This window comes from Primulina eburnea, chromosome 15, assembly GCF_022965805.1.
Source record: "Primulina eburnea isolate SZY01 chromosome 15, ASM2296580v1, whole genome shotgun sequence".
Taxonomy (NCBI): domain Eukaryota; kingdom Viridiplantae; phylum Streptophyta; class Magnoliopsida; order Lamiales; family Gesneriaceae; genus Primulina; species Primulina eburnea.
Genome location: NC_133115.1, coordinates 36,133,686 through 36,150,674, shown reverse-complemented (window position 1 = coordinate 36,150,674; position 16,989 = coordinate 36,133,686). Strand labels below are relative to the sequence as shown.

The window sequence follows — 16,989 nt, the reverse complement described above, 5'->3', positions numbered from 1 at the left end:
AACCGTACAAAAATGGCTAGATAGCCTATTTCAATACCAAATTCCACTTCTGGGTTCTCTTGGGGTTCGCATAACGCCCTTGTTCTCTTCTGTTCTTCATTATTATTCGTTGTTCCGTTCGGTGAGCCCAACTCCCCGCTCGGTATGTTTCTTTCTTGCCCTATTCTAAGTGGCCTGAAGGCCTACTTCATGGGCCTGTCACTGCACACGCAAACAACCAATTTATATAATGGTGGTACGGTCCACTTCACCATTATTTCTGATACCATAAAAACATTGGAAATAAGTGGCCATAAGGCCGACTCCCTAGTGAAACAAAGGGCCTTCAAAATGATGAATGAAAGTGGCTTACTGTCCCACTCTCTCTTATCAATTTTATTGTTGAATCATAAACAGATATTTATTTCAGTGGCCCTAAGGCCTACATCACGTGACACCTTGAAATCAGGAACTTAATATTAAAAAAATGGCCCTGAAGGCCTACTCCCCACTGAAAAATGCCAACTCCCCACTGAAGATTAGCCTTTGTGATTGCTTTACTCGCAAGATCTTCCTACTTTTTCCCTCATACTCGGAAAATAGGGCTTGAGATACTTGCCGTTTATGCATCTTTTGTGTGGATGGCCATCTATGCTTGATAGCCAATATGCATTTCCGTCTAACACCTTATGTATCTTGAATGGTCCCTCCCAGTTGGGAGACCATTTGCCCAGCTCCCTATCCTTTGTTCCTAGTGGTAGTATGGTCTTCCACACTATTTCTCTTTCATGGAAACTTTTCTTGTTAACTCTTTTGTTGTAGATTCTTGCCACTTTCTGTTTCTGTAACAGCAAAGCATTGTACGCTTGGATTCTCAACTCATCTAGTTCTTCTAGTTCCATGATCATTGCTTCATTATAATGCTCAAGGGAAAGTTCATTTTGCTTTGCCACTCGCATTGATGGCACCATAATCTCCAATGGGAGCACTGCATCATGGCCAAAGGTAAGGGAAAAAGGGCTCACTCCAGTGGCAGTCCTCTTGGATGTCCTGTATGCCCACAGAGTTTCTGATAATAGCCTTGGCCAATCCCTAGGATTCTCTTCCATCATCTTTTGTAGAATCTTTATCAACACTTTATTTGACGCTTCGGCTTGCCCGTTGGACTGTGGGTAATGAGGGGATGAGTTTATCAATTTAATTCCATAGTCTTCTGCAAACTCCCTCATATCTGAGCCTGTGAACATAGTTCCCTGATCTGTGGTCAATGACTCTGGAATTCCAAATCTATGAATAATATTCTCTTTCACAAAGTTAATAACATCCCCTTGCTCCGCTTTCTTCAAGGGCACTGCTTCTACCCATTTGGTGAAAAAATCTGTAGCCACAAGGATGAACGAGTGGCCTTTAGATGATGAAGGGTAGATTTTCCCTATTAAGTCCATGGCCCAGCCTTTGAATGGCCATGGTTTGACAACGCTGTGAAGTTCATCCGCTGGAATTCTTTGGATGTTCCGTGTCTCTGACATGGCTGACATCCCTTAGCATATTTGATGCAATCTTTCAGGATGGATGGCCAATAGTAGCCATACCTCCTTATCAACCATCTCATCTTTATTCCAGATTGATGCGCTCCACACACTCCCTCATGAACTTGCTTCATGATCTCCAAAGCCTCTGGGAAGCCTATGCATCTGAGAAGCAGACCATCTAGCCCTTTCCTGTACAAATCACCCTCCACTAAAACGTAATTAAGAGCTCTCATTTTTAAACCACGTGGAATATCTCTCCCGGTTGATTCTAGCACATGTTTTATGTCATCCCTCCAGTCACCAGCTAAGTTTATATCCAAGTTGAGCGTATCTACCTGAATCCCTCTTTGCTGAATTGAAGGGTGGTTTCTCTTTTGAATCAACACCAGCCTGTGTGTAAGTTCCGGAGACATCTTCAATCCCGAAGCAACCTGTGCCAACTCGTCTGCCTCCCAATTTTCTTGTCTTGGGACGTGTACTAATGACACTTCCTCGAAATCATCTAGCAGTTGGGATGCAGCGGTATAGTAAGGAGCTAAGGACAAACTTGTGCATTTGAACTCCCCTGACAGCTGTTTGAGTACCAGCTGAGAATCCCCTGATATCAATAACTCTCTTGCACCTAAGTCTTTCAGAATTTCCAATCCAATGACCAGTGCTTCGTATTCCGCTTGATTGTTGGTGCATGGGAAATTCAAATTAAAGGATAGAGCGGTTTTCACACCTCTTGGGGAGGTGATCACAATACCAGCTCCAGCTGCTGTTTCTGTACTTGATCCATCGAACTTCAACTCCCAGGGTTGAACTCCCACTCCACAAACTGGAAATCCAACCTGTTCTCCAATAAACTCATCAAGTGAAGGGTGATCAGCTAAAAAATCGGCGATAGCTTGGCCTTTTACTGATTTTTGGGGATAATATGTCAATGTAAACTCGGCCAATGCTAAAGACCATTTGCCAATTCTCCCAGAGAGGATGGGTCTATTAAGCATGTATTTAATCAAATCGGTTTTAGCCACCACAAACACTCTTGATTGAATCAAATAATGTCTTAACTTAGTACATGCATAATACAGTGTTAAGCATAGCTTTTCAATCACAGAGTATTTCACCTCTACTGGAGTAAGGAATCTACTCAAATAATAGATGGCTTGTTCATTTCCTTCATGATTATTTTGAACTAGTAGGCATCCAATTGACTCATGAGCAGCAGAGATGTATAATTTAAGGGGCATTCCATACCTGGGAGGCATCAGAACAGGTGGGTTAGATAGATAACCCTTGATCACATCAAAAGCTTTCTGATGCGATTCCTCCCATTTGAACTCCCCTCTGGTGCACAAGAAATCCCAGAAAGTTTCCTGCTTTCACGCCAAATGCACATTTCAATGGATTTAACTTCAATTCATGTTGCCTCATTCTTTGGAAACTCTTCCTCAAGTGCTCAATGTGATCAGTAGCTTGTTTAGACTTTACAACTATATCATCTATATATACTTCAATATGATGTCCTATCATGTCATGAAAGATGGAGTTCATGGCTCTTTGATACGTGGCTCCCGCGTTCTTTAGCCCGAATGGCATAACAAGCCATTCAAACGTACCAACAGCTCCCGGGCATCTGAATGCTGTTTTGTGAGTGTCAGTCTCAGCTATTTTGATTTGGTTGTAGCCCGAGAATCCATCCATGAAAGATAACATCTCATGTCTAGCCACTGAATCAATCAACATATCAGGTATCGGCATTACATACACATCCTTGGGAGTTGCACAGTTCAAGTCTCGGAAGTCGATGCATATTCTGACCTTACCATTCTTTTTCATTACTGGCACAATGTTTGAAAGCCATTCGGTATATCGGATTGGCTTTATAAACTTGGCCTTTAACAACTTCTCCACTTCCTCTTTTACTTTCAATTCAACTTCTTTTGACATGCGACGAGATGACTGTTGAAATGGTTTGAAACCTTCTTTGAGTGGAAGTCGATGTTCGACCAATTTTCGGTCCAACCCTGGCATGTCATCATAACCCCATGCAAAACAATCTTTGTATTCCTTCAACATGCTGATCAAGTCTTGCTTCAACTGCTCTTCCAGTAACTTACTCACATATACAACTTTTGGATTCTCAAGCTCCCCCAAGTTAATCTCTTCCAATAGGTCTTGAACTTCATGTTGGCCATCTTCCAGTTGAGATGACGCCATCAACAACTCATCGACTTGGAGCTCATCATTTTCGTATTCTTCTTCTTGGACCACTTCAGTTCCATAAGTGTCCCATGCTTCCTCTTCCTTTAGTTTTTCCAGTACTTGCTGCACATGTGCCTTCCATATAGAGGTTGCAGCTACCTCCTTTCCTCGTTGGTTCGAATCAATCATCAATCTCCTCAATCAGTGGCTGAATTATCGGCCTCGATGGCACGATAACGGTAGGTTTGAGGATTCTTTCCAACACCGAGCTTGGAGTTGGTGTTTGCATGTACAGTGGATTTTCTTTCTTGCTATTGCTACGGATTTTGATGGGCCCAAAATCCCCATTATAATATCTGGCTTCTACTGCACTTGCACTTGTTTGGAACGGTTGTCCATCCGCTTCTACGACCTCCAAGTCATCCCCCTTCCAAAATAACAACAGTTGGTGCATTGAGGATGGTATGCACTGGTTTGCATGGATCCAATCTCTGCCTAACAACGCTTGGAAGTTGGCGGAGGAGTTTACCACGAAGAATGCACATAAAGATGACATACTCCCCACAGTAACATCGGCGGGGAGTACCCCAATGGTCTTGGTAGTTTCCCCTGTAAATGCAGCAACCGAAACTTCTGAAGGGATCAAGTCTTCTTCATTTTTGCCTAGATTTTTCAACATTCTTACTGGGAGAACGTTCACTGCTGAGCCATTGTCAATCAACACTCTAGACACTGGCTTCCCATTCAAGTGGGCTTTGATGTACAACGGCCTTATGTGCTTGGTCATGGCCGGTGTAGGCTTTTCAAGTATCACCTGCTGAGGCTTGTTTCGGTGATCCTCCTTGATAATCACTTTTGAACTCCCTTCGGGGAGTTTAATTGCCTGATCTTCTTTTTGCGACGATTCATGGGGTATCAACTCCCCGTTCCCTTCTTCTACCATTTTAAATATCTCGGGTAGTATCACCACTCCAGTGGCACAATCCACAGTGATGTGAAATTCCCCAACGCGAAAATTAATTGATTTCCTTGCTTGATCATCCTCTTCGCTTAATAAATCATCATCGTCTTCAACAAACTTGTCCTCAGTAGCCGATCTTCCAAACTTAGATTTACTCCCCACTGGCTCATTGGAGACTGGAACATCAGTTTTGGATTCATTCTTCAGCTTAGCGAACTCCTCTCTTCTTGCAATAGCTCTTTCTCTCAACAGTCGTCTCTTTTGTGTCCTAGTCGGTGGCCTAGGGAACTTTTTGTGTTGGGCCACTCTCCAAGACTCACTGAACTCCCCTCTGGCTGGAAGAACGTATCTTGGCTTTACTCCACTGTTCTCAATCATTTTTCCTTTTGTGATTTCGTATGAACGCCGTTCTCTGCCGTGATCAGCTGATACTTTTCTGGTTTCCACCCTCCTTGACTCAAATTCACATGCATTTCTCCTGTTTGAATACCTTTGGTGATGACTGTGAGATGACTCCCCTCTGAACCATTGCTTCTCCATCACTGGTCTTTCAAGAAAATGTTGATCCCTCGGCCTAAAGGCCGCGGATTCACCAACACTTCTAGGGAAACGCTGCTGGGCTATTGGCATTCCATCGACACTGTGCCTTCCATGAGCTTCAAACAATTGACCCTTTGGAATCCAGTATTTCTTGATCACTCGGTCTTTCACTGCAAAAGATCGCCTTCTCTTCTCATTGAGAAGATCTCTCAAATCTGTCATATTCACATTAACCAAAGCAACGGGGGGAAAAGGATCGTCATCCACCGCCATAGACTCTTGTTTGTTAGGGAACTTCACAACTCCCTTGTTAATTCTGTCCTGCAAGATATTCTTGAACGCCCAACAAGACTTCGTAGCATGATTGTAAGAGTTGTGGTACTTACAATACTCTCTTCCCTTCAGCTCTTCTGTAGGTGGCATCTTATGATCAGGCGGGAATGTGATGAATTTTTCCTTTACCAAGAAATCGAAGATTTCCTCGGTCTTTGACGTGTCAAAAGTATAGTGCATGTCTTTGGGGAGTTGGGAGCTATTATTCTTTTCAGGTTCTGCTGGCTTCTTTTTTAGCAGGGGAACGGTGCAAGAACCAGCTGACCGAATCTCCGCCAATGCCACATCTTCCACCTCTTGATAATACGACCCCATAGCAGTTTTCTTCTTGTACGACTCTTCCCTCAAAAGCTCTTCGTATTCAGCCACTTTGGCGGCTAGCTCAAAGAAATCCCTGAACTCCATTCCCTGGAATTTCTTCCTTAATTCAAAATCTAGCCCCTTTTGTGCCATCTTCACGAACTCAGTCTCGGGTAGGAACACCTTGCACCTATTCTTCATCTTCTTGAACCTGTCTATGAAATATTCCACAGACTCTCCTTTCTTTTGAGTGACTCTGGATAAGTCGGCAATGCACACTTCAGGCTCTGTTCTATAGAATTGAATGTGAAATTGTCTTTCCATTTCTTGCCAACTCATCACTGAATTTCTGGGGAGCGAGGCATACCAAGCGAATGCAGTTCCAGTGAGGGAATTTGGGAATAGCCGCAACTTTAGATTGTTGAAGTTCTCCAAGTTGGCTAATTCCCCGCACTGGATGGTGAATCTGGCTATGTGTTCCATGCTGGACTGGCCATCCTCCCCGGAGAATAAACTGAACTCATGCACTCTATAACCCCTTGGGTACGGGTTATTCACGTCAATGTAGTCTGGATATGGTTTGTGGAACTCTGGGCGGCCAATCTGTTTCAAGGCCGGCCCATATAACTCTTGAACAGCTTCTCTCACCATTTCTGGATCAATCCCGTGCAAATTCCGAGCGGGGAGTTGGTGATGGTAATTTGCCCCCCGAGCTTGAAACCCTGCATTTAAACCAAAATTACCCCCTGGGAAGCCTCCATCTCCTCCTGGATAATCCATGTGCGATATGTCATCATAAGCTCCCGGTTGGTACAGAGGATTGGTCACGCTGAACACTTGAGCAACTGGTTGCTTCGAGCTCCCCACTCCATGAGTACGTGGATATGGCTGAGCTCTCTCTCCTAAGGTTTCTTCTCTCTTGTGAGGTGGTGTGTACCTTCTTTCGGGCTGATTTGGGAGAGTACACTCTGGGCGGCGGGGATCGCCAGCCCTTGAGTCTCCAACTCCCTGATCGGATTCATGAACTTGGTTGCTTCCCTGGTCAGCCTCTTTGCCAGTAGTATTTTGCTCTCCTCGAAGGGACTTACTCGGCTTACACAAAATGGATTTCAAACAGTCAGCCATCGCCTTAGATAATGCCAGTGAGATTTCCTCAATCTTTGTATCAGTCAGTTCTCCAATCACCCTGTTTGAGACTTGGTCATTAGTAGTAGAAATCTGTAGATCCATTTCTTCAACCTGTGGTTCAACAACGTGTTGTTCTGGCTGAGGCGCTTGAGTTCCCTCTTGATTCGCCAGAGACTCCCCACCCTCCTGATTCACGTTTTCCTTTCTTCTTGGCGGCATAGTGATGGTCCCACTGGGCGTGCCAAAAATATGTTTGCACAATATTTGGTGTTGCGGGCGTGCCAGGTGCGAAGTGCACCGATTTGTGTGAAAATGATAAAATCTAACTTCTAAAAACAAGCGATTGTGAATTCTAAATTTGATCGTCGGTTCTAATCTCCTAAAGAACTATAACGCCAAAATAAAGAAAACTATTGGGATTTGAGGAATAAATCTCTGACATCGTTTATATTTTCAATAAACTGTAGAAATTTACAAGACATAAAAATATAAAATATGAAGTTGCTGAAATCTACAAACGAGAAGACGTAAATAGAAATATGCTTGAAAGCTTGAAAAAGACTATTGCTTGAATATTGGAAATTTTGCAGAGAGTATTTGCAGATTTGTCTGTGTTGAAGAGTTGTGTTGTGTTTTGTGTGTCGCCGATGAACTCTTTTTCTTCACTGTGAGATATGGTTTTTTCCACTCCCCCATGACCCATGTTTCCCCGCTTCTCATTCCACGATCTGTCTCGATCCTCCCACGATTCTTCCCACGATTCTTCCCACGTTTTCTCCAACTTAACGTCTCGTGATCAGTTTAAATGGACTGGGCTTGCTCTGCTAAGTTTGATGGGCCCATACAATTTAATCGGGCTTGTATTAATTTAACGTGGGCTTCATAATTTAATTATTTTTAGCCCAAACACAATCTTTATTTTGCAAAAAATTCGAGGCACTCAGATTGTTGTATCATTTTTCAACAATGAACCCTGCTTGCTAGCACTACTTGTTGTGACAAGTGTAAACTCGTAATCAATCTAACTGATTGGACATTCTTGTTTCTACAGAAAACCTAACAGCCACATACGTAGATATTCTTGAAAAACGAAACAGTTTCCATGAAATGACATTTAAATCTCAAAATATCGCATAAAATGTTAAATTCACTACACCAAAACTACACCATCATCCTCTAAACAGAACAACTGCATTTACACTGCGACAGACACTTTTTGCAGTCCTCTAACCGTGGATACTCACCCCTGCAATCACATCTCTTCATACATTTGGAACGAGGGTTGCCACCCCAAAGACACCCGTCCATGCATTGCATAACAGATACACATCCAGGGCACCCGGATTTCATCCGATTTGCGAGACAGTTTCGGCATCCACTACCATCAGAGGGGCAGCCAACAGAAGGCACACTCATCTCCCATAATAAGATCATCGTTACACCGCACAAAATCATCATTCTTGACATCTTAGAATTTCTACAAAACGAAGTTACGATCGATCCACCACGATTTAGCTTGCTCCAGGGGTTGCCCTCTATATATATACATGGTTGCATTTGAACATTTAAGTCATTTCTGAGATTGGTGGGGTGTTTTCTTGGATGACAATATTTATTTCTCCTCGATTTTGACTATGAGCCATTCCTTATCCTCTCCGTTCAAAGTTATCCGTGGTATTATTTAATTTATTAACATTAATTCATATGATAACGTGTGATTCGATTTTTTATTCCATAGCAACCATCATGGTCATAAAATAAATGATTTTGAATTAATATCATAGTACTTTGCCACAATTTGACCAATATAAGGTTGAACGAGAATTTTCGAATAAATGACAAAAAAATTGTATTAGCACTGATGATAGAAGAATACATTAATATTGCCTTTACTTACATTATGAGAAATAGTAGTTCCATGCATAAATAATTTAATTTCAGTGAAACTCTCGCAAATATTAATTTAATATTTTTGTTTATGTTTCACATAGCAAAAATGCTAAAATATTCGGCAAGATGTAAATTTGAATATTAATTTCTCATTCACAATTTTCTGTTCCTAGAAATCGAAGTCATTCATCCAAAAAATGGGTATTTGACTTAAAAAAACACAATTAACCCACCTTGAATAAAACAAAATTCTTGGAAACCAGATTTCCAAATTTCCAATGGTCCCTGTGAAGATGATTTAGTTTAGCGCGCAGCAGTGGCATTAAGTCGCCACAACTGTAATTTCTTGGTTTCGCCCGCCGTTTTTGGGGTTAGATTATTTTATAGCTCAAGTAAATGTTTTTGAAATTGTTGTTTTAATCATTAATGAATAATCAAATCATCCACGAAGCGTGTCCGAATAATATTATAGCATTACAATCATATGTTTTTATCTGTAGGACGTAAAAAAGAAATGTTATACTCTTGAGTTGACCGCGAAACCAACCGCCCTGGCGACGTCTTTCACAAACGCGCCGACAGCGGATAGCTCCGCCAGCCCCCTCTGATCCCCGCCGCACCGCAACAACTGGGGGAAGAACAGCCAAAATCCGGTGACCATCACGAATCCAGCGGTCAAGACTGTCCCTACAAGCCTCGGCAACTGCCACCTGCCGTTTACAACCTTCTTGACAACAATCTCCACATTCAAGCACACGCCGTGCAGCAAAAAGAACCAAGTGATTTCCCAGGTGGGCTTTACTCGGCCCAGGTAAAAAAATATGAGCTCGTGCATCAGGCCCGACACGATGAAAGTGGACATCACCGCTAGCAGCGGGGCCCATTGTCGGCCCATTATTCCCGTTGACCAGTGTAGAACGGGAAGGTACACAGTCGGGCGGAGTATCCGCGAGACCATGAGGTTCCACCGACGCCCCCAGAAATCTTGCAGAGAAGTAGAAAGATATGGCTCGTTGAACTGTGGCTCGAGCTCCGCTCCGAGCAACCCGCGAGCCATGGCTGCGGCGATGGCTAGTATAATCTCCAAGGCAAAGTATATATGGAAACAGTATATAACCAAAATGATTATTGGATGGATGTATTCTTCGAAGCTATATGTTTTCACTATCAACGCCAATAATAAACCCTTCAATGCATAGTTTTTGACCGACCTATGACCATTGTTAGGGGTTGAAGTTTCATTTTCTTCGGTCTTCTTACTTGTGTTTTGTTGAATGAGTTTGATTGGAAGGCAAGCAACGGCTAGGAATCGTGGTAAAGAAATTGAAGGATTGGCTAAAGGACCTGTGTTAAAAGCGAACATCAACAGCTTGAAGTTGGCAAGCCAAGCGAGAAAGAAGGCGGTGATGCCGCCAAGGTGCATGGAGTGCAACTGCAACGGGAGGAGAATGAACAGGCACACCACAGGGAGGAAACAGGTGAGTCTGGATATTCCTCCGGTTAATATCTTGCCGGCAGAATAGCAGTACAACAAAGATATGTATGCTGATAACCATATCTTGATGAAGCTGTTGATTTCTCCTTCCGTCCAATGCATAATCACATTCTTTATCTGATCAACCGCCATTAATTTTGCGGTCTCTTCTGTGTGTGTGGGAAGGTTGGTGGGCTATGGCGAATTTGCTTTGATTGTTTCAGGAAAAAAATATTACTTGGTCGTGTTTAACCTGCGGAGCCACGATGAAGAATGCTACTATATATTTCCCACAAATATTAATTCAACGTTACACATCATTTTTGACTTTAAAATGTGTTTAATATTATTGTAAGCAACTGTCATCAATCATTTTAAATGTGCGTGTGTGAAAACGAGAGGGCATATATTATATTTCTTCGAGAATGAATTGATAATATTTTTGAAAACTGATTTTTTTCTCTACTAGATGATGATGTGGTTTAAACTTTTTCTACTGCAGTTACTTATATTATATAGTTATGGTCAAATACAATAAACATCAGTTGTTAGAGATATCGGTTGCGTTGTCACGACGCATTATATAGTTAGAAAAAAATAATATAGAATATGATAATAGAATTATTATTTAAAGAATAAAAAATTAAAATAACAATTGTTTGACACAATAATTTTTTTTATTGAATGAGAGAATTAACAATATCTCATCCAAACTGTCATATTCTTGCTTCATTAAAGAAATGGACTAATTAGAAGCTTTGGTTCCAAAAAGTCAAAGGTAACAATATCTACGGGCGCCGCCGAAGATATCACTAGCGTTCTATGAGTGGCTTAGAGGCAATGATCGTGGCATTTTCCGGTTTGACCAAAATTTAGTTGCAGAAACAAGACGCAACCAAGATTTGGTTGTCTCCGTAATAAATATAAATAAAATATAAAAACATCGCCGAATGACGAGGTACAACGAAGAAAAAAAATGACATTGGACATGGTACTCATTGATTTGTCTTGGATCCATAATTGTCGGAAATATCATATTTAACCTACGTACTGTTCTCTGTTGTGACATACGGATACACCATGCGTGTAAGCTAAATTTGATTTTTGAAATTTATGTCTTCCAAATAAATTAGTAGGAGAAGAATATTTGTATTTAGTTGAGTCGAAATAGGAGGGTTATATATATATGAATTTAGTTCGGTTACAATGACGGATTAAATCGGTTATTATAAGTTTAGTAAATAGTAATATATAAGGAGAAATAAAATGTAGTATGCTCAATGGGATACAGTTAGATTGGAAGTCGAATGAGTAGCCCACCACTTCCAACTACAAATTCAAATTTGAAGCATGGTAGTAGTGTTCCATGAACAGGCATATCTCACTGTCACAGCATATTTTTTTTATGTTTGTGCTGTTGGGAGTGATTCTATGCTGACTACCAGTCTCTCTTGATTTCAAATGTATAGTTCAGTTCCAAGTAGCATCTGTTATCATCGTCAAGGAACTGCAAATATCGCATCAAAGAGATAAAGCATGGTGGTGTGAGATAAATGATACATTTCGATATTGTCTACAGATTTCAGGATTCTACTAGTGCATATTCTAGCTATGATTTATGCTGGCATGGCCATTTGGAGAGTTAAAATATGTGGCAATTCACTATTCAAATCATATCTGTGGATAGGTTGCATTAGTGTAATGCATTCATATGAAGAGGTAAATCAGAGACAAACAGGCAATAGCTAAGTAACCTGTGTTTTCGCTGAGTATGATCCTCTAGCAAATACTCCAAGGAGTCCTCTCTTCGTGCATTTCATGCATATAAGGTTCTGCCTGAGGACTGAAGGTTCCAATCATCTATTTCGTGCTGTCCACTGTGGAAAGAAGTATGAGAAATGGAGAAGTAAATTAAATATACCAAATCCTTGTCGACTAAACGGCAATTATGAACACAGATATATAGAGGGAACAGAACCTTTGAGGCCAGTTTTCCAGACGGAGTTCTAATACTTCAGACCCGATACAATGTTGTTGTTGACTAGGAAAGTAAATCTAAGGCAGTATCGGCACCCTTCTTTCAAGGTAAACCAGGGGCCCTTTGGATTTCCGGCTTCAGGGATTGGAAGAAATATATCATTCCTACCAGTGGATTTTATTGCAAGGCTCAAGATTTTCACTCCTGGATCAAGTGTTTCTACAATATTGCAGCAGAGACAGATTTATCAAACAATTAATTTCCGGACACAGATTAAATTTAACTGCAATAACCAACATAACAGCCAAACTCTATACATGTTGAACCACTAGAACTTGGCTTTGTACCGGGATGCTTGTATGACCTTTCAGTGCGGAGATCTATGATAATCCTCAAAAGAAAAAGAAAAAAAAAAGAGCCTATGAAAACTGAAATCAATGACATATTTGACCACGGATCTCATTTTTAGTCTACATCCACATCTCACTCAAAATTTTCTTTTGCAGTCTACAAGAATATGAGTTTTACATCTAACTGTAAAGCCAAACCATAGTAAATTGCATGTGCAATTAACGTGGATAAAAAATCGCTAACTTACATTTGTCGGACGAGACAGAGTGGTATGTAGCACTCTTCCTTAAATTTGACTTTTCTTTTGATTGGTTAATGGTGGAATTGGAATGCAGTTTATGGAATGCAGTAATTACCAGTGGAACCGTTGTACTTTGAATGAGATGAGAGGCCACGGTTGATTTCATCTTACTCATGTGGGCATTACCCATGATAGGATGACCAAGATTTGTCTATGCATATATAAGACCAACTTTTTTTTTTTTGAAATTGTATGTGTGACAATATCTTACCCGTTGAAATGAAGTGAGGCTAGTGCCTACATAGGTAGGATCTCATTAACCAGAGGCCACTCGACGGACTCTTTTAACATGGCCAACATTAAATTTTGTTTACTCCAAAAAAAAATTAATTTTGTTGATGCAAATGCGATTACCATTACATCCTACCAAAGTGCTTTTCAAATCAAAATTTGAATATTTAAGTTCTAAAACCCTGAAATTTATATGAATAATTCATTTTGCATAGTTTAAATTAGTCAGTGTATATCAACGAAATTTAAGCGGGATCTTATTTATTTATATTAAAAAAATTATACATACATGGAGTAATACTTTGTAAAATGGTTCTGAAATTATTGAGTTCAATTATTTTGATTACACACATTAATAATTTTTTTTCAGAAGCTGAACTTTATCTTTTAATTCAATCCATAATTGAACAACTGAAACCAAAAGAATATACAAGCATTTCAATTTTAGTTTCATCTTCCATTTTGAGTATTAGCTACGTGATCATCTTACAAGACTACTTAGATCACACTTGGACCGAAAGATTTGGAATGAGTTGATTGCAAATAGTAGCCAGAATTTGTAGTGGTTATAGGAAAGGCTGAACGAAAATGAAGATTCTGTAGGATAAATTGGAACTAACAAATACCAATATTTTCTACAAAAATCAAGCATATATAGAACTCTTTTGGGCATAAGAAAGGATCGCCTGAAACAAAATCAATTGCTTCCCCATTTGCCCACGACTCGTTCTTTGGCGGAAACATTTCGAGCCATTTCCTCCTGAGGTGTGGCGATATTTTCCCCGCCAGGATGTATCATATTCGAGATCTTTGATGTCAAAAAGATGAAGCCAGTCCGAGTTCCACGTAGAGCAAACAACAAAGGATTAAATACAACAGCAAGCATCACATCCCCTTTTGTCACTATTAGATACTGTACTGATAAAAATATAAATCAGATATTCTGTGTGTGTGTTTAAACGAAATTAGACCAAAAGGACAAATTTTACTTGTAGGAGCAGATCCCACGAATATTGTTGAAAACACTTACCACAACAAGAATACCTAAAATTGCAAGACTTGCTTGTTGTGCTTCTTGCCAAAAATGGTCTCCATCGGACCCACCAAACCATCTGCCCCATCTAAACCAGCCACCACCTCCTGAATTTCCTCCTCCACCTGCTTCCTCTCTCCTTTTAATTTCTTTGTCCCATTTCTCGAACTCCATTTTCTTTTCACCAAGGGCACTTTCTAAGGCTTTTCGAGCCTGTTCCTGTAATTCATAAATATTTAAGAGTATTCACGGCAGAGGATCATTCACTGAAAGTAGAGTTCAAATAATTCAAGTCCAAAGTTATTCCTTTTCAAGATCTCTAACCTAATTATGTCACAATATAACCTCCTGACCAAACCAAACTCTATTCAATACTGCACTATTCTCTTGATTGACTTTGCCAACAAGACATCATGGCATTATTGGCATATCATTTCTGTATACGAGGAAGATCCTCTTCATTGAGAGGATGGTTATACTTGAAATCAAACCCACACAATACCCAAACAATGTGTCTTTTCTCAAAGTTGTAGTAGACAATTGAGTGTCCAATACTTCCGGCTGATGTACATAAAATAACCACATAAGTTCATTTTTGGAAAAACATAAAAAATAAATGACAGATTGCAGAAAAGATTTGAAACACAAAGACAAAATTACATCCAATCATGTTTAAAAAAATTGTAGAAGTGTGATCTTAATTATCCATCTTTGCTAAGGATTAGGAAGTCAAATTTACTGATTAATGCGCGAGAAATCTTTCATTGAGACACACTCACTGAAAATTTCTAAAATCAATTAGCTTCTGAAATCAAGACAGGGGGAATGGGCCTGACATCACTCGAGTTGTCGAGGAAAAAAGTACTAAGATTCTTCTAAGATATAACGCAGGAGATAACTAATATGTAGATGCATAGAGAACACCAAAATGTGAAATGAAACTCAAAATTTCCAAGTGTGGAATTACCGAAAAATAGACCTGCCAAAAACTGAGTTGCGATGCACCCTTTAAGTTGCAGGTGTTAACTACAGTAGTTTGAAGTCGTCATACACCTAGGCAAAGTAACTTGGTATAGTATGGTAGATTGACCAAGGCTTACAGCTTATGAAGAATCACCATGAAGAAGCTTTAGGATCACATAAAGGCTGCAGTAGCATAGTTTTGAGGCTTTGCTCAACCAGCAAGGCAATAACAATTCCGAATATGTTCTATCCAAGAAGACCCCAACAACATAGCATTGGAGTGCCAAAATTCTAAAACCAGGTTCCAAGTTTGTATCGAGGGTCTAAGAATCATAATCATTCATAGAAATTGAATCAAGATCAAGCGTAAAATTCTTGTCATTAGGATTCTTAACAGATGCAACTATTGATGGCTAACATGCAAACAAGAATAAATTACAAACTAAAAAATGAAATTCATGCAGTTTAAAAACAGAGGATACGAGAAAGGGTCAAGTTTTTACTCATCATACCGTTGTTTAATTATCAATTACTTTTCTTTATACAGCAACAAGTAACTCCTAATATGACATACTCGACTACTTGTATTTTGCCCCATGGTGCTCTAGAACTGACAATATTTTTGTCTTCACTGTTAACTCACATGATACTAAATCATGTGATAACAAAAGGACTGACATAATTATTACCATAAAGCTAAATAAATATGGTAAATTTCTAGCTGGTTGCTTAATGTTGCAAGCACTAACTGTAACAGTTTGAACTCATCGTGCACGTACGGATGAACAAAAACAGGAACAATCATTTTGATAGAGGATGGTGGAGCTACACGGTATTGAGACTACATAGCAAAATAGTTTTTTCCGATTCATATAATGGCGATCGGTACATAGTTTTGCAGTTTTACGTCTTCTCTGAACTAAACAAAATTCATTCTTCTACCATTGACTGTTTTATGAAATGTTTTTATGCAACTGCTTGGCATTGTAGTGTTATTTGTTAATAGTCCAACACCAGTTGCAAACAGGGGGTGGATCAGGGAAATAAATTTGAAATAGAAATCCCATCAAGCTCGCACCCAATTTTTAATTTGATAGCAAGAGCCGATTTCCTCAAATAACTCATTGAAAGTCAAACATTCAGTCTGAGCGCTAAAAGAGACATTAAAAGAAATCTGATAACTTGTATAGGATGAAGAACAAAATAAAAAAATGGTTCCAGGAAAGTTTGTGTTGCTAAACCACGGAATAAAATTTATAAAACAAGAGATAATTAGAAACACAAGCACAGCTGCACATCAAGGATGTCATATCTGCTTGCTTCAAACAACTGTTTCGTTTAACCATTAGTAACAAGAAAAAAGAGAAGGCCAAAATCTTCTCATTATTCTTTTCCATTCCGAAATACATAACGAGCGAGCATATAAGAAGAAATTATGCGATGATAAAAGTAGAATGGTGAGAAATTGAAAGCGGATAAGGACCTGCTTGCGGTTGTCGGAGAAGAGGCAAGAAAACTTCCCGCTACAGTTGAGACTTTGCTTAAGAGAACTCCATGTGTGAATTGAGTAAGCAGCGGCGGCCTGAATTCGCCGAGGCCTGCGCTGGAGGTGGCACGTAGTTTGGGTTTTACACGGGATTAGTGGGCGTAGGCCTGCGACCTGCGCCATTGTTCTTGTTTCGACTGTGCTCGTGACGGGATTGCAGACCCTAAATTTAATAGCGATTTCCCAAACCTTTTTTCACGTTTTTAGACTCTCTTTTTTCCTCCAAACGTTGTTAGACTTGTTAGTTTGCTCATTGCTG

At 40.0% G+C, this 16,989-nt stretch overlaps 3 protein-coding genes and 1 long non-coding RNA gene across 5 annotated transcripts; all 4 read right to left on the bottom strand.

Annotated features, from left to right (window-relative positions):
* Positions 1-536: 536 nt before the first annotated feature.
* On the bottom strand, positions 537-2,746 carry LOC140815698 (uncharacterized). The gene is made up of 2 exons (XM_073174764.1): positions 1,572-2,746; positions 537-1,458 (listed from the first exon to the last, which is right to left on the bottom strand). The coding sequence occupies exons 1-2, from the start codon at positions 2,744-2,746 to the stop codon at positions 537-539; spliced, it is 2,097 nt and encodes a 698-aa protein (XP_073030865.1).
* Positions 2,747-9,250: 6,504 nt separating this feature from the next.
* On the bottom strand, positions 9,251-10,621 carry LOC140814325 (acyl-CoA--sterol O-acyltransferase 1-like). Its single transcript, XM_073173276.1, has one exon. It carries the CDS (start codon positions 10,478-10,480, stop codon positions 9,371-9,373), a length of 1,110 nt encoding a protein of 369 aa, XP_073029377.1. The 5' UTR covers positions 10,481-10,621; the 3' UTR covers positions 9,251-9,370.
* Positions 10,622-11,513: 892 nt separating this feature from the next.
* On the bottom strand, positions 11,514-12,798 carry LOC140814744 (uncharacterized). Of its 2 annotated transcripts, XR_012114149.1 has the most exons (4): positions 12,623-12,798; positions 12,306-12,524; positions 12,082-12,204; positions 11,514-11,834 (listed from the first exon to the last, which is right to left on the bottom strand). It is a non-coding gene; the product is annotated as an uncharacterized lncRNA (long non-coding RNA). The 2 variants fall into 2 exon arrangements; XR_012114148.1 differs by having other exon boundaries at positions 12,306-12,798.
* Positions 12,799-13,767: 969 nt separating this feature from the next.
* On the bottom strand, positions 13,768-16,918 carry LOC140814743 (uncharacterized). Its single transcript, XM_073173828.1, has 3 exons — positions 16,668-16,918; positions 14,219-14,440; positions 13,768-14,101 (listed from the first exon to the last, which is right to left on the bottom strand). Exons 1-3 carry the CDS (start codon positions 16,851-16,853, stop codon positions 13,886-13,888), a joined length of 624 nt encoding a protein of 207 aa, XP_073029929.1. The 5' UTR covers positions 16,854-16,918; the 3' UTR covers positions 13,768-13,885.
* Between the last annotated feature and the right edge of the window lie 71 nt (positions 16,919-16,989).